The following is a 24,891-nucleotide window of genomic DNA, read 5'->3' on the forward strand; positions in this document are numbered from 1 at the left end:
ATATTGGAGATTGAGTGTTCTGTTTTTTGTATAAAACTATTAACTCATTCTTACTAAAGTATGACTAAATTGAACTATGATGACAGTTTTAGTCTTTTAAATTAAGTGTGGAGTGTAGCATCATAGAAAAGAAAAAGCTTAGCATAGAAATATATAGAATTATGTTTATTCTTCTTATGGCCACTTAGCATGTAATGCTTGTGAGTATCAAATACCTGATTAATGAAAAATAAGTTGATAATGATATCTGACCTTTCTATTTTACATTAGGAGTTTCTGTGAAGACCAAATTCAATCACATAATGCCTTTAAAATCTATAATCCAATATACATATAATTTTAAATTGCAGATTCAATATTACTTTACATAATTTAAAGCTAAATTTTCCTTTGAAGAATCTTTAAATTTAGGAAGTCTTGGAAACATTATCTTAAAAAGGAGTTCTGTACAAAATATTGTTATTACACTAGAGAAACAAAGCTATTTTTCCATAATTTTCTCAAATGTTTTATATATGCAAAACCAAAAAGAACTAAACTCATGTTTCAGAAAAACTGAGTAGAAACAATGATGTATGTCTCATATTATAAAATAATATTATTTTTTCTGAATAAAAATTTATTTTGGCTACTTATATATTCATGAGCAAGCACACTCTGTGTTATCTTAAGACAATATAGATTAACTGGATTTTTTAAAGGCAATAAACTTAATGACAAATATGGAAACTAAAAAACTCATTTGGTATGCAATGTTAGTTTATAGCTTGCATTTTATATCTACATTTTCCAGCATCAGTGGAGAACCTGCTAGTCTATATGTTACTATTAAGGATATCAGCTTTTTATCTCTGTTCTTAAAAAGGGCTAGAATTTAATAGTTATAATTTAGCATATTTGTGAAAGATTATTTCTTTTCTTGAAAATGTGTCAGATGATAGAATCTGTTGGCAACGAAGCAGTGCAGAGGTGTACTGGCCCTTTAATGCTGTTTCTGTTGTCATGGAAATAAGATTTTCAAGTAGGTTTATCTGCAGTGCTTTCCTTTTATGGATTCCCTATCATTTCAAGTTGGTTTTGGACAAGCATCTTTATCCTTTAAATAAAAACACCAATCTTGACCAACTTTCAATGTTTTCCCCAATAAGATTTCTTAAAAACCTAGGAGTAGGGCAGTGTTAGATTTTCCAAGAGTGTACATTACATATACACCAGGATTTTCTTTAAAAAAAAAAGCAAAAAAAACAAAAAGAAAACAAATAAAGCAGAATCCAGAGAGGGAGATTCAAGGGGGAGGAGATATATGTATACCTACTGCTGATTCATGTTGAGGTTTGACAGAAAACAACAAAATTCTGTAAAGCAATTATCTTTCAATTAAAATTAAATAAAGTTTTTTAAAAAAGCAGACTCCAGCTCCTGTGTCAAGCATTTAAAATAATATCACTCTCACATTATTGTTAGTTGTATAAGTACAGTCTATGTAGGAAAAAAATGAGAAACATGAACAGAACAGTGTCACTGCTCATGTTATTTATCCAGTTCCTACCAGACCTCCATTTTCTTTGATGAGTCAGCAGCCACTAGTCATTACTACAGAGAGATATGTTGGGGTTGAATTTACTCCTAACAAGCTGCGTGATCTTGGCAAGTTATTTCACCTCTCTCTTCCTCAGTTTCTTTATCTTTTTCCACCATATGATAAAATTTGTGCTTCCTAATCACTTAAATGGATTCTCGTCAACAGTAGTCTCATGTGCTATTTATGTAGTCATATGTTCCTAAGGAGAAATATGATAGCAATGCGTTTCCAGGATAAAGGGATCTGGGCAGTGTCGTCATGGTGGGCTTTCCTGAGCTCCCAGGAACTGGCAATTTTTCATAAGCACCCAGGAAAACAAGATACAGTTTACAACACCTTCTTCTCAGCAGTAGCACTCGAACATGTGGTGGGACCCTGTGGTGAGGGCATGCTGACCAGGAGAGACAAGCAAAGCCAAGGGAGAACAGAGTGCTGTAGAAAGTGCTAGAGCAGAGGAGAGAGCGGGTGCGTGAGGTCCAGTCAGGGGGCTTCCGGTCCCATTTGGAGGATTCAGGTACGAAAAGAATTAAACTGACAAGTCATCAGCCGAATGACCTTCATGCGTGTTTATTCTTCCCTCCCTTTGGAGGCAGATGTATGATGCAAAAAAGCCATGAGAGCTTGCTTCAAAAAACTGGAGGGACATGCCTTATTTTATTATAGTAGTGATGGTCATAATTCTAATATTTAATTATTATTTTTTGTGGCTCAGGCTCTCGCATCTCTTGTCACTGTCAGCTTATAAAAAATGTTGGTTTTTCTTTTTTTTTTTTTTCTTTTAAACTTTGGTTAAGGGAAAAATGCGCAGGTGAGAATGTGATAGCTTCTTCCATTCCGTTCAGGATTAGAAGTGTAACAGAGCCGTGGGACCCACACACCAGCACAGTGAGTTGACTCCAGCGTTCAGCACGGAGGCGCTGGGGAAGGGAAGCAACCTGTGAAGATCGGGGGTGCAGCCCTGCCCGGTGAACACCCCCACGGGCGGCCTCCCTGAGGCGGGGAACTGAGAGTTCGGCCCCATGTCTGGCTTTTGAAAGATTTTTGTAATCACCCGAGTGAACAAACAAGGCAAGAATAAAACAAAATCCGAAAAAAGCAGCTGAAGAGCTCTGTCCTGGGGATCAGGGAGCCTTGTGTCCTTTTGCTGAAGCCTGTACCTGCCCCTGGCCCAGGTCGCCGGGCTGGGAGCCGGTAGGGAGCCTCGGGGACCTCCTGTAGGAGGTTCTAAGCTTTGCCGTGTGAAAGCCCAGCCACCATTTTCAGATGAAAGATCTGGCCAAGTGTTTGAGTAGATCTTACCACACCTCTCTCAGCTGAGTCGTCAGAACGCACCCGGGCGCCTCCAAGAGTCCGCGGGCATCTGTTTCTGTGGTGTCGGCCTCTCGCGGCCTCTCTCTCGAGGGCTGTCTCCCCTCACGCGGCTCAGAGACCTCGCCTTGCGGGCTTTCTCTGGAGGACGCGGAGCCTTCTAGTCCAGTTTCTCTACTCACCATTCAAAAAAACGGTGGCCTAAATCTCACTGGCCCGAGGAAGGCCTTAGTAAGACAGATTCTTCTCTCCATTCTCGTGCCACTCAGGCCTGACCACTGCTTGTGGGTTTTCTGTGCTGAGTACTGCTGCTTGGAGGGGCCCCTCGCCATGGTCCGAGGCTGGCGCCTAGCGAGACAAGGCCAGAGGGTCTCAGCGAATCACGGCTTCCGGGTGCCAAAGGGCCGCCGGCGGAGCGCACTGCTTCAGGTCTCTCTGCCCCTTAATCTCCCTATTTGTTAAATGGGAAAGTAGTACACTTCGTTTCTCCACTGGGAACAACGTGAAGCAGAATTAGGCCTGACTACAAATACTTATTTGTTTTCATGATCCTGCCTTGACTTATTCCACAAAAAGATTTTGGTTGTCTGGGAAGATATAAACATGAGGGACTGAAGATTCCTTTATGAGCTGGATGAGGAATGTGGTAAATGAAAGTGGAAAAAGTCGCTCAGTCGTGTATGACTCTTTGTGACCCCATGGCCTACACAGTCCATGGAATTCTTCAGGCCAGAACACTGGAGTGGGTAGCCATTCCCTTCTCCAGGGGATCTTCCCAACCCAGGGATCGAACCCATGTCTCCTGCGTTGCAGGAGGATTCTTTACCAGCTGAGCCACAGGGGAAACCCAGGAATACTGAAGTGGGTAGCCTATGCCTTCTCTCAGGGATCTCCCTGACCCAGGAATCAAACCGGGGTCTCCTGCATTGCAGGCAGATTCTTTACCAACTGAGCTATCAGGTGGCATGCCTCGATGACAGCCGTAAGAAGAGTGCTTTGTTTTATGTGCACACATTTCTTTGAAATGGACAGTTGTGGCCCCTGCAGACAGACTGCCTGATTTGACTCTCAACTCTGCCGCTCTGTGCCTCAGTTTTGATATCTACAAGGTGAGAATAATAATGTTGCCTATCTCATAGAATTATTGTGAAGATTAAATGGGGGAAATACGTATCCTTTTCTTAGAAGCGCCTGGCACATCAAAAGGGCTCATCTGAGCATTTGCTTTTATTATTATTGCCATGACCATTGTTGGATTTTATTTGGTCTGTGAACAGTAGAACCACTTTGCAGAGAATAACTGTTGTCTTGAAACAACATGGTAAGATTGTCACCTGCCTGGTCTTTTCTACTTTAGGAAATCTTAAAGTTTTAAAATGAGGTTTTGACAAAATTGTGCCCTTTACTAAGCTTTGGACAGATTATAGTATGAAAAGCCATGTTCTTGGTTACTTCAACATGGTTTATGAGCAGGAAGCTAATACCATGCTTCCCACTGTACCTGATAACAGTTCTGAGACAATTCTGCTTTGTGGTCAGTTGGTTTAGGCAGACCTATGACCTGGGCAAGTCTAGAATTGACCCAGGGATTGCTAATCCAGAGTAGTCCCCCAGTCTATCAAAGGGAATCTACTGACCCCTGAGAAAATCTTTCCACACTGTTTTAGGAAGAAAAAAAATCATATTTGTAGATACTCAGGATAAAATTGTTTTTGCCAAGTGGATTACCTTATGACTCAAGACAGTAATAGTTCATTTCAAACCTAACACTTCAAGACCCGAGGTCTTTCTCTCTTCTTTTCTAAGCAGTTTATGGGAGAGTTAATTATTTGAACTGATGTCACATTCGAGGAAGGAGGGAGTCTCACGTGTACCGAGTGCCAGCCGCACCTGTGCCAAGATTTGTGCTGAATGCACTGGATCCTGCAAAATCCCCCATGAATAGACTTTCTGTTTCTTAGTTTACAAATGAGAAGCAGAACCGTAAAGAGGTCACGGACGATGCGCAGAGCAGGCAGAGCTGCCCTTGGAAACTGACTGCTAAGCCCAGCCCAGCCAGGGCACCGCGCTGACCTCAGTGAGCCTAGAGAATGGCCGAAAGCCATCTACGTGAGGAAAAGTAATCCTGCTATTTGTTCCCTAAGCCTGGGGAATAAACAGCTATTTGGTTTGCATCTGCTGGAGCCTGTTTCACAGGAGTGGTTTAGTGCTAGCATTAAGAGCACAGGCTCAGAAATCGGACTGCCTGGTCTCTTTGCCCAGCCCTGCCATTTACATTGTTCCCTGGGGCAAGTTCTTTTTTTCCCTCTGTTTCTGCATCTGTAAAATGGGGATAACATTAGTGCATGCTTGGAGGGTTATTTTGAAGATTCTTGAGCAAAAGTATGGCCCCAAATGCTAAGAATTGTGACTGGCATATAATAGTCCCTAAATGTTTAGCATTGCTTTTCTGAGTTGTATCAGGTGGATGAATCTGCTGCTGTCAACTTGCAATTTCTATATCACTCTAGCACTAATATTTTTTGTACAGCACGCTTTACTAACAATGGTTATATTTATTTTTAAACAATGGTTATAATTACACTATTTTTGTACAGTTTTTTGGAAGAACTTTTTCATCTGCTTTCATCATCTACTAAGTGGTTTCAACTGATGAAGGCCTATCTTATGAAGATGTTGGAGGGATAAAATGAGATGATGTACATAAAACACTTAGCACAGTGTCTGGCACTTGGTGCAGTCAGAAGACAACAGGGCAAGTGTTAATGCATTCATTTTGTATTTGAGGAAATTGAGACAGACCATCCTTGACCAAAATCATATAGTGGGTAGTGGTACGGTAAGCTCAAAGCAGAATACCTGACAGAATGCCTACTATAGAAATATTGCAATAAATCACTAATAGAGTGATTAATAACTAATAGTCTAATTAGTTTTAGACTAATGAGACTCTGCATTTTATTGTTGCATGATTTGATGTATTTGGACCTGGGGGTTATAATATGGCTTCATTGACAAGAGTCTCCAAAAGCTCTATTTAAAATTTTTTTTTGTAATTTTTAAAATCTTTTTTATTTTTTCTGTATTTGTTTTGTCATATTTATTCATTCTGTTTTTTAGGTTCCACATATAAGTGAAGCAATACAGTATTTGTCTTTGTCTGACTTATTTCACTAAACATAGTACCTTCTAGGTCCATCCATGTAGTTGCAATGGCAGGATTTCATTCTTTTCAATGGTGAGTAACATTCCATTGTGTGTATGTACCATATCTTCTTGATCTAGTCATCTGATGATGGAAACTTAGGTTGCTTCAGTATCTTGGCTATTGTAAATATTGCTGCAGTGAACACAGGTGTGCAGCTCTATTTTTTGAGACATGAGAAACTTGTTTTTGTTGACTTCCCAAAGGTGTTTTAGATGTCACTGCACAGATTGGACGTTTTGCATTCTCTTCTCTCTGGACCATCCAGAGAAGCTACTTGTGACCACTTGCTTCTAGGATCCAGTTTTGTGTACTATTTCAGCTTTATAGATGTCAGTATCTGCCTCTTTTTAGTGAATGTAATCGAAGTCAACACAGTATTGAAACAAATCTTTTAACAACACAGAAATTCTGAGTGGTCACCTGAAAATTCTATTTAAAAAGCAGGGTTTTTTTTAATGGGACATATGATAGCCTGTGTCTCATTCCTGATTTCCTTGTAAGTTAATTGCTTCTCTCAGTCTAAGTCTTATGACCTGTGCAGTAGGAATACCAGTTATTCCCAAGATCACAAATGATCAGAAAGATAAAAACATGTCTAGCATACAGTGGCTGCTACACAAGTATTTATTAAATGCTTTTGCAGATGGTAATGGCAGCCATGAAATTAAAAAACACTTGCTCTTTGGAAGGAAAGCTATGACAAACCTAGACAGTATACTAAAAAGCAGAGACATCACTTCACCCACAAAGGTCCATTTAGGCAAAGCTATGGCCTTCCTGGTAGTCATGTACAGATGTGAGAATTGAACTGTAAAGAAGTCTGAGTGCTGAAGAGTTGGTGCTTTCCAAGTGTGGTGCTGGCAGATGATGAGATGGTTAGATAGCATCACCGACTCAATGGACGTGAATTTGAGCAAATTCTGGGAGACAGTGGAGGACAGAGGAGCCTGGTGTGCTATATCCATGGGGCTGCAAGAGTCAAACACAGCTTATCAACTGAACAAGAAAACTGAGTCAGTTCAATTCAGTTCAGTTCAGTAGCTCAGTCATGTCCGACTGTGGCCCCATGAATCGCAGCACGCCAGGGCTCCCTGTCCATCACCAACTCCCAGAGTCTACCCAAACCCATGTCCATCGAGTTGGTGATGCCATCCAACAATCCCATCCTCTGTCGTCTCCTTCTCCTCCTGCCCCCAATCCCTCCCAGCATCAGGGTCTTTTCAAATGAGTCAGCTCTTCGCATCAGGTGGCCAAAGGGTTGGAGTTTCAGCTTCAGCATCAGTCCTTCCAATGAACACCCAGGACTGATCTCCTTTAGGATGGACTGGTTGGATTTCTTTGCAGTCCAAGGGACTCTTAAGAGTCTTCTCCAACACCACAGTTCAAAAGCATCAATTCTTTGGCGCTCAGCTTTCTTTATAGTCCAACTCTCACATCCATACATGACTACTGGAAAAACCATATCCTTGACTAGATGGACCTTTGTTGGCAAAGTAATATCTCTGTTTTTTAATATGCTGTCTAGGTTGGTCATAACTTTCCTTCCAAGGAGTAAGCATCTTTTAATTTCATGGCTGCAATCACTATCTGCAGTGATTTGGGGGCCCAGAAAAATAAAGTCAGCCACTGTTTCCACTGTTTCCCCCTGGCCCCTGGGAAACCTGTCACTTCAAAGTAGGTCTGTCCTCAGCTTCATTGAATGAAAGATTGCAGAGAAAACACGTGCAACTTATGGCTTCTGCTCTCAATGACAGGCAGGAGGAATATATATTGAAATAGCATTTGTATTGAAATGTTAAAAATGGAAAAAATGTATGATACTTGGCAAATACACATTGTAGACAAAAGATATTGAAATTCAGTCTTTGGAATGGAGGGAGGAAAGACATCAGTTTTCCCTTAATATCTGCAATATCAGATCCTAAAAATAGATTTGCATTTATCTTGGACATCTGCAGTGGGGTGCTGGGGATGACTGGAGCATCCTGCAGCAAACCTAAAGAATAGTCGCAAATGTATGTATGGATTGTGTGTGGCTGTTGCACAACCAGATGGGAACCAAGGGGTGCTCTCCAGGGTTCATTTGCCCTGTGCACACGGAGCAAAGGAACATTGAGGATGTAAATTTCTTGTGGTGCTTGAAAGCTTGAGTGTGTCCATCTTCCTTAGATATCACATTGCCGTGGTACGTCATCTAAATAGACCGTATGTCGTTGCCAGTACAGCTCTTGGGAGAAAGTTTTCTGGTGGTTTCTGGTGCATAATGGACTTAGCTGTTAGGGCTTCCCTGATAGCTCAGCTGGTAAAGAATCCACCTGCAATGTAGAAGACCCCGGCTCAATTCCTAGATCAGAAAGATCCGCAGGAGAAGGGATAGGCTACCCACTCCAGTATTCATGGGCTTCCCTTGTGGCTCAGCTGGTAAAGAATCTGCCTGCATTGCAGGAGACCTGGGTTCGATCCCTGAGTGGAGAAGATCCCCTGGGGAAGGGAAAGGCTACCCACTCCCGATTTCTGGCCTGGAGAATTCCATGGACTGTATAGACCATGGAACGGCAAAGAGTCGACATGACTGAGCAACTTTCACTTCTACACTTCTAACTCATGGAGTGTAGATCATGATCAAAGGTGTCTTGCTCAAGACTAAGAACCCCCTAAATGTCTTAGATGTACAACTCACCAAAAAGGAACAATGCATAAATCACTCGCCCCTCTTAGACAGAGGAGAGGAAGTGCCTTTCATCCTAATGTGCCTGTTGGGACAAGCCTGCTGTGCCCTGCCTGAGTCTTGAATTCATATGTACTGGCAGGTGACATTTTGAAGAGAAGTTGTCTGTCTGTGCATAGCCTCTTTCTGAGATAAGAAGAATGTTTAGATTACCCGAGATGCTCTCCAGAAATGTAAGAGTAGACACCAGTATATTTTTTTGAGCCATGAAAGGACTTGCAGTCTAATGTATAACCAAACAGACCAGAGTGCTCATTATAAAGCTGAGATGACTTGAATCTGATTTTTCCTCATCATATCTTTATGCACCATGTTGTGTAATCAGCTTTCGCAAAGGATTTTTCCTATCATCTGTGCCTGCAGGAACATTCAAAGCAAGATTTAAAACCAGTATTTCAAAACTCAACACTTCTGATGAGCTTTGCAAGCTCTATGTTAGCCTCTCTGTCTTCCTTGTTCTCTTTCTGTCTCTCTCACACACATACACATTCCCATTTTGCTTTTTATTTTTAATGGTTTGTCATTTGCAATATCCAGTGTGATGTGTAAGGTTGGACTTAACTGAGAGTTCCAAATTGCTGACTTTTGATTCAAATGAATGGAGCAAGAAAATCCATCTTTCAGCTAAGGTATAACTTATGACTGTTGTCATTAGTGTTAACACGAAGACTTCACTCAAAAATGAAGAAATGGTGACATGACATGTCTTATGACTGTGGTAACCAAGTACTGAATGACTTATCTTCTTGTGAGAGTGGATGTAGAATTAGAAAGACTGAATTTCAAATCCCAGTTCCTTAGTTCACAACCTGTGTCAACGTAAACTTGAAAGTTAACGTAACTTTGAGGATCTCAACTTTGGTTTACAATAACTACTTATAATAGATTTTTCCTATTTTGAAAGGGTTAATTTGGTCTAGATAGTGTTCCTATTGAATTTTTCTATCTGCCCTTACACTAATCAGTGCTTGTGACAAGCACTTGGTAAAAGAGACATGGCATATGATTACTCATTTTCCACTTGCCAGTTCGTTTTACAGTTTCACTTATGAAATATCTGTATCATTCTGCCATCAACTCCTAAGCCACGGCATTTCAATTGTACATGTGTATCACATTGTCTTCATCCATTCACCCATTGGTGGGCACTCAGGTGTTTTACATACCTTGGCTACTGTAAATAATGCTAGGATAAATGTAGTATGTTTGTTTTTGAATTCGTGTTTTCATGTTTTTCAGATAAATACCCAGAAGTGAAATTGCTTGGATCATTGTTGTTGTTCAGTCACTTAGTCGTGTCTGACTCTTGTGGACCCCATGGACTGCAGCACGCCAGGCTTCCCTGTCCTTCACTGTCTCCCAGAGTCTGCTCAAACTCATGTCCATTGAGTTGATGATGCCATCCAACCATCTCATCCTCTGTCACCCATTTGTCTTCCTGCCCTCAATCTTCCCCAGCATTGGGGTCTTTTCCAATGAGTTGGCTCTTTGAATCAGGTGACCAAAGTATTGGAGATTCAGCTTCAGCATCAGTCTTTCCAATGAATAGTCAGGGTTGATTTTCTTTAGGATTGACTGGATTGATCTCCTTGCAGTCCAAGGGACTCTAAGGAATCTTCTTTAGCACCACAATTTGAAAGCATCAGTTATTTGGTGCTCAGGCTTCTTTGTGGTCCAACTTTCACATCCATACATGACTACTGGAAAAACCATAGCTTTGACTATACAGACCTTTGTCGGCAAAGTCCTGTCTCTGCTTTTTAATATGCTGTCTAGGTGTCATACCTTTCCTTCCAAGGAGCAAGTGTCTTAATTTCATGGCTGCAGTCACCATCCATAGTGATTTTGGAGCCCAAGAAAATAAAATATGTCACTGTTTCCACTTTTTCCCCTTCTATTTGCCATGAAGTGATGGGATTGGATGCCAGGATCTTACTTCTTTGAATGTTGTTTTAAGTCAGCTTTTTCACTCTCCTCTTTCACCCTCATCAAAAAGCTCGTTAGTTCCTCTTCACTTTCTGCTGTTAGAGTGGTATCATCTGCGTATCTGAGTTGTTGGTATTTCTCCTACCCATCTTGATTCCAGCTTGTGACTCATCCAGCCTGGCATTTCACATGATGTACTCTGCATGTAAGTTCATATGCAGTTCATAAGCATCATATGTTAGTTCTATTCATAATTTTTTATGAATAGAAAAAGGAATATTCTTACTATTTTCCATAGTGGCTGTACCAATTTACATTCTTACCAACAGTGTGTAGGAGTTCCCCTTTCTTCACATCCTTCTCAACACTTCTGTTTCTTGCCTTTTTGATAATAACCAGTCTGACAGGTGTGAGGTAATATCTCACTGTGGTTTTGATTTGCATTCCCCTGATGATTAGGGATGTTGAGCATCTTGTTGGCCATCTGTATGTCTTCTTTAGAAAAACATCAGTCCAGCTCCTCTGACCATATTTTAAAAATTGGTTGTTCCTTTGTTATTGTTGTTGAGTTGTGAGTTTTATACATATTTCGGATATTAACCTCTTATCTGATGTACTATTTGCAAAGTATCTTCTCACAACAGGTTTAGATTTAGTGAGCAATTGTGTCTTCTAGTTTACATGGGAAAAATGTCATATATTTCACAAATATTTCTTAGGCAATGTTTGAAAGGGGAATCATATTTAACACTTAGTACCATATTTTTAAACTCCCACTGATAAAATATTATATGTTTTAATCTACTGAAAATAGAGTGTGGCAAACGTAATGTGATGTGATGGAAAGCATGTTAGATGAGATGTCTCATCATCTCAATTTGTAGGTCTTAAATGCAACATAGGGATTTTCCTGGTTGTCCAGTGGTTAAGATTCCATGTTCCCAATCCAAGAGGCATGGGTTTCCATCCCTGGCTAGGGAACTAAGATCCCACATGCCATGCGATGTGGTCAAGATGGTTAAAAATAAATAAATAAAAATTAAATTAAAAAAACAATCTAGAAAACAGAGAATTGCCAATTCTTAGGGGTTCATGGAAGTATATTTTCAAATTCATAAGGTTAATACAATAATGACAACTATGTTTCTTTTTCTTTTTGAAACAGTTTTGAATTACTTGGTTGTTCAAAAGATTTAGTTTAAACAAAAACAAGACTTAAAAAAATAATTCTAAACACACCAATCAGCCCCAGAAACTCACCCGCCCTCAAACAGGGGGAGAAGGAATTAGGGTGTTTAATGGGTCAGAGTTTCCCTTTTGGAAGGTGAAAAAGTTTTGGAGATGGATGATGATGGTGGTTGTACAACAGCATGAGTGTACTTAATGCCACAGAACTGTCCACTTATATAGGGTTCAGTTCAGTCGTTCAGTCATGTCCGACTCTTTGCGACCCCATGAATCACAGCACGCCAGGCCTCCCTGTCCATCACCAACTCCCGGAGTTTACTCAAACCTATGTCCATTGAGTCGGTGATGCCACCCAACCATCTCATCCTCTGTCGTCTCCTTCTCCTCCTGCCCCCAATCCCTCCCAGCATCAGGGTCTTTTCCAATGAGCCAGCTCTTCGAATCAAATGGCCAAAGTATTGGCGTTTCAGCTTCAGCATCAGTCCTTCCAATGAACACCCAGGACTGATCTCCTTTAGGATGGACTGGTTGAATCTCCTTGCAGTCCAAGGGACTCTGAAGAGTCTTTGCCAACACCAAAGTTCAAAAGCATCAATTTTTTGGCGCTCAGCTTTCTTCACAGTCCAACTCTCACATCCATACATGACCATTGGAAAAACCATAGCCTTGACTAGACAGACCTTTGTTGGCAGAGTAATGTCTCTGCTTTTTAATATGCTGTCTAAGTTGGTCATAACTTTCCTTCCAAGGAGTAAGTGTCTTTTAATTTCATGGCTGCAATCACCATCTGCAGTGATTTTGGACCCCCCAAAAATAAAATCTGACACCGTTTCCACTGTTTCCCCATCTATTTGCCATGAATTGATGGGACCAGATGCCATGATCCTAGTTTTCTGAATGTTGAGCTTTAAGCCAACATTTTCACTCTCCTCTTTCACTTTCATCAAGAGGTTTTTTGGTTCCTCTTCACTTTCTGCCATAAGAGTGGTGTCATCTGCATATCTGAGGTTATTGATAAAATGGTACATTTCATGTTATGTCTTTTTTACCACAATAAAAAAATTAATCTCCACGCTCTAAGAAGTGATTGCCGTAAGGAAGTTGTGTGTATGCTTATTTCTCCCCATAAGAGGCTTTTTAGCCTGGATTAGAGGTGCTTCTTTGTATATTTGAAAAATTGGTGTAAATTGCTATTGTCTTCTTTTAAAGATTTGTGCATGAAAAAGTCTACTTCAGACAAAAAAGTTGATCATTATAGGAATCTGTTGCTCTGTTGCAAAGTTTCCAGAAGGGAAGTAAATTACAGTAACTTTTCCATCTACCTTTGCCCAGTGAAGATTTCTTACAGTTTTCTTTTTGTCTCCCTTCCACATCTTTCCGTTGGCTCACATGGTGAAAGTATGGACTGAGTCTGACTTGTGAAGGTGCCGAGGACACTCACTAGGGGATAAAGCTGCCTGTGGTTCAGAGCATTAGACGAGGAATTGCTGACATGAAATCTCAGACTTACTTGGTTGTTCACTGGTCCAGTCCCTGGGTCTCCCTGAGTCTCAGTTTTTTCCAGCATAAAATGGGGTGAAAACAGCACTTTCCCTCTTAGTTTTGCAAATGGGTTAATGCATGTGCACGTGTATTGTAAAGTGCTCTGAAAATTTCAAGTGGCATTATTCTTTCTACTGCTGTTGCTATTAATGATGTGTTTCACTGATGATTCCTGTGGTATTAAATGAATAGAGAATATTAATGAGAAGTGATGCTTCATTCTGTTTTGACTGTGTGCCAGGTTATGTCAGCCTGGGGACAAGTGGAAGCAGGGATGCTGCTATGATTTGCCTCTTTGATTTCCCTCATGGTTTCCTTCTTTCAGTCCGTGCCCTGAGCAAGCAGCTCTCTCATGAACCCTTGAATACAAATTGAAACCTATTCAGTGGAGATGAGTTTTTGATATATTTGAATTATATTTACCTTTGGGTTAAAATCGTTTGACTAGAGAAAATAAATAGCGAATGATCGTAGAAGTGAGAAGTCTTAAACATTCTTTTAGGAGTAATAATGTGAAATAAAGTGAAATGTTGTATGAGAATTGCCTTTCTTCTCAAGAGTGGCTTTTGTCATGGTTTCAAGGGTGGTATGGAACATGTTACTGACCCACTTTGAATAATGTATGTTAAATATGTGCTGTAATATGAGAAACATATTCTGTGAGTGGTTAGAAGGCAAATTATTTTTCAAGAAAGGTAAGGAATTAGTTGTGTATGTGCACATATGTGTGTTTCTCTGTGTGCTTGCTGATTAAAAGATGGAGACGGAGACAAGGCTTCTTCCTGCCTTTATCTTCTAGGAAGCTTTATGCCCCCTAGAAAGGGGTACTGTTTATTTTCTTCCTCTACTTTTTGTGAAGTATTGAGACTGGTGGATCGTGCCCTGTCACTCAGGAGACTGAAGTACAAATGCTAATTTATTGCCAGACTGCAGCGTTGTGATTTGCATTCCAAATCAGACTGCAGAATCCCATTATAAATTGCTTATCCTGTCGTTCCTTATCTAGAATTTGTTCCATCTGCTTCCCCAATGACGACCCTCTGAAGCAATTCTCTTTCAAGAGATTCCCATTTCAAATCAGTTTTTGTGGGCGAAAATCATCACGATAGATTACGAAGTCATCCATCGATTTCTTTCTACAGACATTTCAGTTTCTCTCCCTTCCCTTTAAGAGTCTCGTGGCTCTGAAGTGAAATAATGACTTAAACATATCTTTCAGGCTTAAAGGTTTATACTCCTTCCTTTGAAAACCATACTTCTCTATCTTTTTAAATCTGAGAGCTGTGAGCTTGCAAGTCCTCTCTCCATCATAACCTCTTAGAGATAAACCCTGAGATGGTATAATTGCATCCTGTCTTGGCACTTTTAAATCAAATTAACCAGATACTTGGGGAGGAGGGAACAGGAAAACGCAGTTTCGCAAGGTATCTGACTGGGTGAGGAGCAAGCTTGCAGCATAAAGAACCCACGGGGAGCTGGGCTTTCCCACTCTGGTGGCAGAGAGGGGGAATTGTGGGTTGGTGGTCTGCTTCCTGTTAGGAGGACACCCCTCCATCTGTTCCCAGCTCAGCCTGCTTCCCATTTAAAGCCCAGATTTCAATACAAACCTCAATTTCTTCTCCCCATTTGAAATGCAAAGCAAGCCTTTCGAGTCCTAGAGTCTCTGCCACTGGGATTCAGACCAAATTTCCCCCCAAAATTCTCAGGCTCTTTGCTTTGAATACCTGCTTACAGTGGTACACAATGGGCAGCTTTGAGAAGAAAAATTGATAATCTTCACGGAAGAGTAATTTGAATGAAATTGCACTTGACAGCCTGTCTCCAAGCAAACAAGAGGCGCGAGGGAGCCTGAGCTAAGCTCGGAGGGCTTACCCAAGCCACTGCTGGGGAAGCTTCCCAAGGGAAAAAAAAAGAAATCACTTGCTTTTCCTCCATCTAATTGAGCTTTTGATTAATTCCGTGTACCAGATTCTACTGAAGAAAGGTAGCCATGGAAGAGAATATGGAAGAGGGACAGACACAAAAAGGTACTGTGCTCGAAAGGGTTTATTTGTAACGAAGTCATTATTTTGCAGTTTCCTTGTTTGCTTTAGACACTTGCCAGGAAGGCTAATGAATGTTTCTCTCTTGGAAGGCATTTCTTTTTATTTCCCCTTTAGCCTGTTCCCCACTTGCAGTCATGTCTGGCGTGAACGTTGTCACTATTTGCAAATCTTTCAGATACAAGTACCCAGATGCAGAGTCGAGTATTAGTGATGAGGGCATTGCGGTGTTGGTGCAAGCTGTCCCTTAGACCTGTCTTTGTTAATCTTCATTTATTTCATGTTTTCACGCTTGTCGAGCTGGGTCAAGGGATTCCTGGTATGAGCCACAAATGTAATATTTGGAGCTAGATGTAGTTAAAAATCTGGCGATGTGACCGTAATCACGACCTTTGAATGGACATCTGATAGAACAAAGACAGAGAGGGTATTTATTTTCATTGGTGCACCTTTGTTAAAAAAAAAAATCCGTTTTTGCGTGGATGCAATTGAGTTTTAATAAAGATGGAGCGAAGGTTCATAAATTTTCAGAGCGTATGCTGATGTTAAGGTTTTCATTTCTGTAGAGTTGATTGTCACCAACTTCTGCATAATAATTGTTGAGGATATCTTCAGATGCATTTTCTAAGCCTGTTAGGTATATCTGGCTGTTTAAGTTAAAGTGAAATTGTCGGTTTTTTTTAAGGTTGAAATGGCCAAATACCAGCAATTTTCAATGATTCCAACACTCTAGCATTTGTGTGTGTCTCAAAGGTAGCTTTGAAGGGAACTGTGGCTTTTACCCCAGGATTGGCAGCGTTTTCTGTCCTGTCTCTTCAAGGCTTATGTAATGTTATAGAAAACACTCTTGTGTTCTTAGGATGCAAACAGTAACACAGGTAAAACTACTTAAAGGTTATATTTAAGAGCAGTATGGAAAAGATTCAGCTATCAAATTTGATTTCGAATGTACACAAATGCATTATTTTAATTTACATGATAAAATAGAGTGAAAATACAGTGTTTTTTTTTTCTCTTATTATTTTGAACCTTTCAGTTTTGCTGGGTTTTTTTACACACACATACACGTACTCACACATATATATATATATAAAACCAGAGACATTCCATAAATAAAGGTTTTATAGAAGCAATAGAGAAAGGCAATAAACCAGTACCCAAATTTTAGACATTAGCACACTTGATAGTGATACTCTGTAACAGAAACACAATAATCTACATAGATATCATATGATATGTTTTTAAATTTAAAAAAATCCTCATCTACCTTTACTATGTGAACTAATAGCATAAGTGTTCATCAGTGATATGAAATGGCAAATTTTCCTGGTAATTTTCATCCTTAAAAGGCTTCTCAATTGATTACCTTATTTTAGGAATGAAATGCCTTATGTTAATACCTTGTTATAGCACATAGGAAGATTGCTTCTTGGCCAGTCATTCTACTTAAGGAAATAGAAGTTTATCTTTTAAATAGAGAAATGATATTCATTACATTAAATGAAACCTTGAGATAATCCATGGATTGTGGTAGCAGGTTGAGTATGTCTGAGCATGTTTGAGCATGCCTTGGTGGATGTAGGAACCAAGAGAAATGATGTAATTAGTTGTGATGTTTTTTCCTCCAGTAACACCACTGAAAATCATTGCGGTCGGGGCAGTGGTGATGCGTCGAGCACCTGCTCCTGTCTCAGTGGGCTCTTTTCACCATAGATGTGCCTGTTTTGTTTAGGAACAGCAGTGGAAAACAAATTAAACGTCGTATAGTGATCTATAAGTATGCTGAGATACAGAAGTCAAATATCTGTGGTTAAGCTTTTTTTTTTTCCTCTTACTGAAGAAAAGGTTTAATTTTCTTCATTTTTGGTCTTCCATTCCTTTCAGTTATGCTTATGACACCTTTCCTGTATAAGTTTGTTGTTAGACTGTTATATTTGAATATAAATGTTCTTTCTGCTTGTGTGGGAGCAGCAGGCAACGTGATGAAATCTAAGTTGGAGTTCCTTGACAAGCAGATAAAAATCATTAGAGATTTTTCAAGAGTTCAGGTAGACAGATTTAATGACCCATCCACTTAAATGATGGCAACACTTTAAAGTAACTGTTATCCTGTTTCCCTTAAATTGGATTTTTCAAAATAATAATTCAGATATCAGAGAATTCTCTTGGATTTGAAAGAGGCTTTTCTGTCCTTTCTTAACTATTTAGATCTATTCTTTCCTGTTACATACTTAAAGGACTTACATTCATGTCAATGTTTAGTCATGTCGTCTTCCAAATTCAACTGCCACGTGAAATGGAAGTTGGTGGTTTCATAAATGTGTTTGGAAAAAAAGAATAGAGTTGATACTTAAGGACTTAAAAAGATCTTCTGTAAGAAAGGTATTTTTCTTCGAAATGAGACCTCCCTTTTCCACTTACTTTATAAAAGGCACTGAAAGCAATCCTATGACATTTGCACTAATTTAACTCTATGTGTTCAATTCGGGAGGAGAATAGTAATAAGGGGGTGACTTCATCAGCCGTTCGCTCAGTGAGTCCCTGTCTTGATGTGAAACTGAAATGTGGGTCATTAATCTGTTGCTCCATCCGTGTCTGCCAGCCTCCCAAAGGTGAGTATCTTATTGTGCTGAGAGTGAGTCTACTGTTTTAAGTAAGTATGTTTTTTGTAAAACATACCCTCTAAATGAAATCAGTTATCTTATCTCAAGTTCAATCAAAGCAATAGTGTATTGGTATCAGAGGGGAAAAAAACAAGAAAGAAAACAAAAGAGGCTCCTTTGAACTTGGCCCTTACATGTGGCCATCATAAGCCCAGCATCACTGTCATCAAAAATCAAGATACATGGTCACCAGATCTAGCAACAAGAGCTTCAGTTACCATGGACAGTTGAACAAAGTGCATGAAGACATGTGTTTTTCTTTTTCCAAAATTTAAAAGGTATACATTTATAACTTGTAGATATTTAACTATGTCTGTAACATTTTGTCCAGTCCTCTGGGAAGAAAAGTAAATGATTGAGCGTGTCTGATGGTTAGTGTATTAGTGAGAATGTGTGTTTCTATGGCCCACCAAGTGACTAACCATGGCTTTGTCGATAACCTCAGTGAACACATTATGAATTAGGAGAGATCACAGAGAATATCAGGGCTTCCCAGGTGGCGCTAGTGGTAAAGAACCCATCTGCCAATGCAGGAGACAAGAGATGAGAGTTTGATCTCTGGGTCAGGAAGATCCCCTGGAGGAGGGCCTGGCCACCCACTCCAGTGTTCTTGCCTGGAGAACCCCATGGATAGGAGAGCCTAGAGGGCTACAATCCATAGGGTCGCAGAGTCGGACACAACTGAAGTGACTTATCACACACACACAGAGATCGTCACTGATGAATCAATGATTAGAACAAGTGAGTGGTTATACAGAGATAAAAAGAAAAGAGCAATCAACAGGAAGAGCAAGCAAGTTGGAATCTTCATATATTGGCAGGACTGTTCCAAACAGCCAAAACCTGATTGATTTCCTTTTAGAACAGGAACATCAAATGAAACAAAGCCTTAAAATTATGTGTACCAGGAATGTTTGATCAGCCCAAAAGGTAACAGCCTCAGTGTTATTCACCATGTTTTTCCACCATAATTAACCAGCAGCATATTAATACCTATCAACTTCTCTGGCTGAACAGAGTCCACCACTGACTTCCTCTGAGAATCCATTCATGGTGACCCTGAAAAACTGGGTCACTTGAGGACACAGAAGATCAAACTCGGTGGGAACAGCCCGGCTTCCTTATCTCAACACCCATCACATGGCCCCTGCCTAATGGGCCTCATTCATCCGTGGCCCACACTGCTAACACACGGCATCAGCATCTCCTTAACTTACTAAAACCATCAGGGGTATCTCAGTGAAAGGACAGTGCACAGATCTTTTTTTTTTTTTCCAGTTTAGTTGTAATGTCTATCTCATAATTAACAACACTGTACAATTATATTTGACACATCTGCTCATAATTATACAGTTTACATGGACATGTATACACATATATCACCATTAGAAAAGCATATATACTGTATTTATGGGCTGATAAAATCTTTTCAAAACTTAAAAAAAATTTTTTAATTGTGGTAAAAGTCACATAACATCTAAAACATACTGTTTTAACCATATTTAACTGTACGTTGCAGTGGTACTAAGTACATTATTATTGTCCAACTCTCACCATCATCCATCTTCCAGATTTTTTACTTTCCTAAATTGAAACTCTGTACTCATTAAACACTAAGTCACCATTCCCCTTCCCCACCCCTTACCCACTGGTATCTACCATGTCCTTTCTCACTCTATGAATTTAACTATTCTAGGGCTTCCCTCATAGCTCAGTTGGTAAAGAATTTGCCTGCAATGCAGGAGACCCGGGTTTAATTCCTGGGTCAGGAAGATCCCCAGAGAAGGGATAGGCTACCACTCCAGTATTCTGGCTTGGAAAATTCCATGGAGTGTATAGTCCAAGGGGTCACAAAGAGTCAGATACGACTGAGCAACTCTCACTTTCACTTGACTTTCAGGTACCTCCTACCTAGAGTCAAACAGTATTTGTCTGCAGCTACTGTATCAGAACTTTTCTTGACCAGGGTTATTTCTGCCTTGCCAGATGACTTTGGAGCCTAACCCTTCCTTAAATAGACGTCTTCCTGGAGAACAGACACTGCTGTAATAAATGAGAAGAGAGTGGGCTTCAGCTCTGTGATACTAGATGATATTGGTCAACTTAAATTACCCTGCAATTTCAGTGCCAGACGGTGGCCTAGGGACTTTAACATAGATTACCTCATTGACTCATCACCATGACCTTTGTTGGTACTAATATTGAGAAAACTAAAAATCAAATAGGTTAATTAACTGGACCAAAGTCTCAGAGTAGCATGTAGAAAGAGCTGGGGTTCGATACCGTCAGACAGAGGAGGCAAGGGTCTGACTTTCAAATACACCCTGCGTTGCATTAGATGTCAGTGTGACCTGCCTGCCACAGCCCCTTCTTAGTGATTCCACTTAAGATGCTGCATGAATCAGCCAAGCGCAGCAATCATGGCTGTTCTCCATCACCAGCTCTGGCTTTTTTTGCCCAGATGTGAAACAGCTTCACCAAGGGCAACCAGTCCCTAGGTGAGCCAGCAGCCTATGACCTAGAAGTTTTGACTCCAGAAAGAGGGGCTGGGTCAATGAGACTCCTCTCCTGAGATCAGGAGATGATTCTTGGTGTGTGCAGAGTCTCTTTATCTCTCCATGTGTCTATGTAGTGACTGTGCTGCCCAGCCCCCAGGTAATCTGAGTGAATTTCTGTTGGCCATCAAAAGACCTCTAAATAAAACATGTCTAGATCCTTTTAGGATCTGATATAGAGGGACTTAATCTTAAGAATTGTTTCCCAAGTTTAACCTGCTAAGTGGCGAGTGAACCAAATGTACACTCATTGTATACTTCACCATCAACTTTCTGCTACTATCAAACACATCCTGGGTGATGCTGAATTTTTGCTTCATCATTTTATTTTTATAATTTGATTAATTAGTTCACCCTAAACCTTACCAAGTAAACATTGGTAGTAAAATATTTTGAGAACCATTGCAAGAGAAAGAACCAGCATTGAGTCAAAAGTGTCTGCTTTATTAATAGAATTGGAATCTTCAATGGTTGGACATTGAAATCCATAGACCTGAAACTAGGAAAATAACAACAACATCAAAAAGCTTTAAACAGTCATGGAAATGGAGGAATTAATTAGCCTTCTTTTGCTTTTTGGATGTCAGCTCCTTGTAGACCCATGAAAAAGGGAGTTTTTCCTTGCATAGACGGTAGTTCCATGTGGACAAAGTTTTGTCCAAGTGGACAAAATTCTCAACAAGCATCATCAGATGCCATCTCTGCCTTTGGACAAAAGCTAGAAGAAGTTTAGAGATTCAGATTTTATAAAGAACATAAGAAAACACTGTCCTGTGATTTGACAGCTGTGCTTTACTAATGTCTGCTGCACTTGCAGAAATTAACTTCATGTTGTTATCAAATGTGGTTCTAAGATGCCTGTCGGGGGCAAAATTATGTATATATCTCATAAAATTTAGTAAATATTCCCAGAACTTCTGCATTGTCCTGGTTATTGTGACTTCTGCAGTTTAGATTTAATGTTTTAGAATAGAATGTAAATAGAATTGTCATCTTTTATTTGCACCGATTCTGCTGATAATTAGGTTTTTTCTAACTGTGGTGCTACTTGTCTTTGAGACTCCCATGCTTAGTAACACAAGCAACACCATCACGTTAGGACAGAGGATATATGTCAGTTTTTGACCATATCATTCAGTTCAGTTCAGTTCAGTCGTTTAGTCATGTCTGACTCTTTGCAATCTCATGAACCGCAGCACTCCAGGCCTCCATGTCCATCACCAGCTCCCGAAGTTTACCCAAACTCATGTCCATTGAGTCATGTCCCTTGATGGTGATGCCATCCAACCATCTCATCCTCTGTCGTCCCTGTCTCCTCCTGCCCTCAATCTTTCCCAGCATCAGGGTCTTTTCTAGTGAGTCAGTTCTTCACATCAGGTGCCCACAGTATTGGAGTTTCAGCTTCAATATCAGTCCTTCCAATGAATATTCAGGACTGATCTCCTTTAGGATGGACTGGTTGGATCTCCTTGCAGTCCAAGGGACTCTCAAGAGTCTTCTCCAACCCCACAGTTCAAAAGCATCAATTCTTCGACGCTCAGCTTTCTTTATAGTCCAACCATATCATTAGAATGAGTGTATTAATCTTTTAAAATGGTGGGGCGGAAGTTAGTCACTCAGTCATGTCCAACTTGTTGCAATCCCATGAACTGTAGCCTGCCAGGCTTATCTGTCCATGGAATACTCCAGGCAAGAATACTGGAGTGGATTGCCAATTCCTTCTCCAGGTAATCTTCCCTACCCAGGGGTTGAACCCGAGTTTCCTGCATTGTAGGCAGATTCTTTACCATTTGAGCCACCAGGAAAGACCTCACTTTAAAATGAAGGTGCTTAATATAGCCAAGTCATTAACTCATTGAACTGAAACTTGATCTTAAACATCTAAAGAAACTGAGAACAGTATGTTGGACTGAGATATGGGTATGGTATACTGATGAAGAATGTAGGTAGAGTGATGCCTTCAAAATGGTTCTTGGAACTTCCCTGGTGGTCCAGCAGTTAAGATTTCAGCTTCCAATGCAGGGGATGCAGGTTCAATCCCTGGTCAGGAAGCTAAGATCCCATGTGCCTCATGGCCAAAAAATTAGAACATAAGCAATAGAAGCAATATTATAATATTCAATAAAGACTTTTAAATGTTCACATAAAAAAAATCTTAAAATTCGTTTCTTAGAAATTACTCTTGAATCTCAAAGGCAGTGGTACATGTGGGATTCCCAGGATACAGGAAATGACTCCGGTTTGTCGATTTTGGCCTCCATTGGCCTCTACACTTAGCATCCTCCCTGCCTCCCCCACCCCCCACCACCTCAAGCATGCAAAAATGCTTGGCAGTTTTCTTTTTCATCCATCGAAGGCAGACTGCTTGGCTTATTTTCAGAATCCCTTTGGATGGCATCCATATTAACAGGTGGCACAGCTGTGGATGAGCTGACATTGTAAAAATAATTCATGTTTTCCCATGTGTTCTATGCTCAAATGGTGTTCATTGTCTTAGATTTTCTTAATCTGAAAGAAACTTCCTTTTTTTGCTCTGTGAAAATAAAAGGAAAGAAAAACAGAAGATAGCTGTTTCTCTTAGCTTGTGAGTGGAAAATTTACCTTTGGTCACAGATGAAAGTCTGTTTATTAGGGTCTGAGTATATAGTTCACTGGGGAATTAAATTACAATGTGAGCAAGTCTGAGATCTGAGAGAAAAGGAGGGAAGCCTGCTATTTTAAATGATGTGTGTTCCTCAAGTATTAAGACATGTCAGCACGTCAGAGCATTACTACTGTGCGTAACCAGAATTCCCAAAAGAAAGACATTTGAGCACATTGTTTAAGTTGCTTAATGTTTTTGGACTTAAATTTCTGTCACCAGAGAAGTAATAATCTTAATAGTATACTTACCTCTACAAAAGAGAGCCCTTTTGTGGAATCGATCCCTGGGAATGGTTTTAGGAAGGTAAAACATGTTGCTCACATTGCCTCCTATTATGGAGCATGTGTGGTTTTTCTTTATTCTCAAGTAAAGGTGAGAGAATTTAAAAAATTTGCTTGCTATCATTTCCCACTAATTAATAATAGAAATTTTAGTGTTTTGGTAAATATTTTCTATTTTAAAAACAATTTATTTTCTCCATTAGAGAGATCCTTTGAAAGATGAATGAGCTGTTTTTTCCTTAATAATGTAAAATGTGGAAGAAAAACCTTATAATTGTTTATATTCTTTCATTGTTATTTGATGAGATGTTCTAGTAAAGAATTCAAATAAAGAAATAGTATCTGATAAAATCTCTTTCCTTGAGAGCTTAGTAATTTTTTTCCATTTTTGAGACATCTTTCCACATTTCCTATATCAGTGGATATACATTTTCATTCGTAGTAGTCTATACCATGCCAATTTTGCACTTCAACTTAGTGATTGAATGTCTGAAACATAGCTCACTGCCTATATTAACATAATTTACTTTTTGTGGAAAAATATAAATATAACAGCTAATATTTAATTTTCTATGCACTGTTCTTAGCATTTCATATCAAGTACCTAATGTCAACATGTATATGTTAAGTAAAAATTTCAAAGATTCTTTGATTTTATGGACACTCTTAGTCAATGATTATTTCATTCAAACTAAACTCTAAAAGGAGCTAGAAGAAAATCTTACATAAATATCCAGAGAACAAGGAGGATTTTAACTTAATGAAGTGAGATAGTCTTCATTTCAAAGAAAAAAAAAATGTGTCTAGTTAGAAAAAGCATTCCCCCCTCCATAATAAAAGCATTCAAATACAAATTTTGGAATTTTAGACTGGAAATTTCTTTTTCAGTGCTAGTAAAGAATTGTTTATATTTTTGATAAAACATCTTTCAGTATTTTGCTACTAGAATCAGTGTTTAAAAAGATAGGATCGAGCATTGTCTGAGCTGTGGAACTCTCAGATGTGACACTGAGTATTATTTGTCCACTAAAGCAAACAGACTTTGAGACGTTCTGAAGGTCTTCAGTAGAGCCCCATGTTATTAAACCCAGATTCACTTAATACTTTAGAAATTTTATTATAATTTTTCATCAATTAAAAGAATTCATCCTTTTACAGTAAGATGACTTTTGACTGTTACTCATACAATAACTGAACATAAAACATTTTCAATCCTTTTACTCC

General features: G+C 39.6%; 1 protein-coding gene across 3 annotated transcripts in view; it reads left to right on the forward strand.

Annotated features, from left to right (window-relative positions):
* The window catches only part of GPM6A (glycoprotein M6A), a 232,615-nt gene that overhangs the window by 86,658 nt on the left and 121,066 nt on the right, over positions 1-24,891 (forward strand). The window contains exons 1-2 of one of the 3 annotated variants that reach the window (XM_020890191.2): positions 14,885-14,906; positions 15,451-15,509. The exons of 1 other annotated variant lie outside the window; for it this stretch is intronic. In XM_020890191.2, coding sequence (XP_020745850.1) covers positions 15,473-15,509 — 37 coding nt within the window. In that variant the 5' untranslated portion in view covers positions 14,885-14,906; positions 15,451-15,472. One more of the 3 variants, XM_070460124.1, reaches the window with a different exon arrangement.

Source organism: Odocoileus virginianus, chromosome 32, assembly GCF_023699985.2.
Source record: "Odocoileus virginianus isolate 20LAN1187 ecotype Illinois chromosome 32, Ovbor_1.2, whole genome shotgun sequence".
In the NCBI taxonomy this organism is placed as follows: domain Eukaryota; kingdom Metazoa; phylum Chordata; class Mammalia; order Artiodactyla; family Cervidae; genus Odocoileus; species Odocoileus virginianus.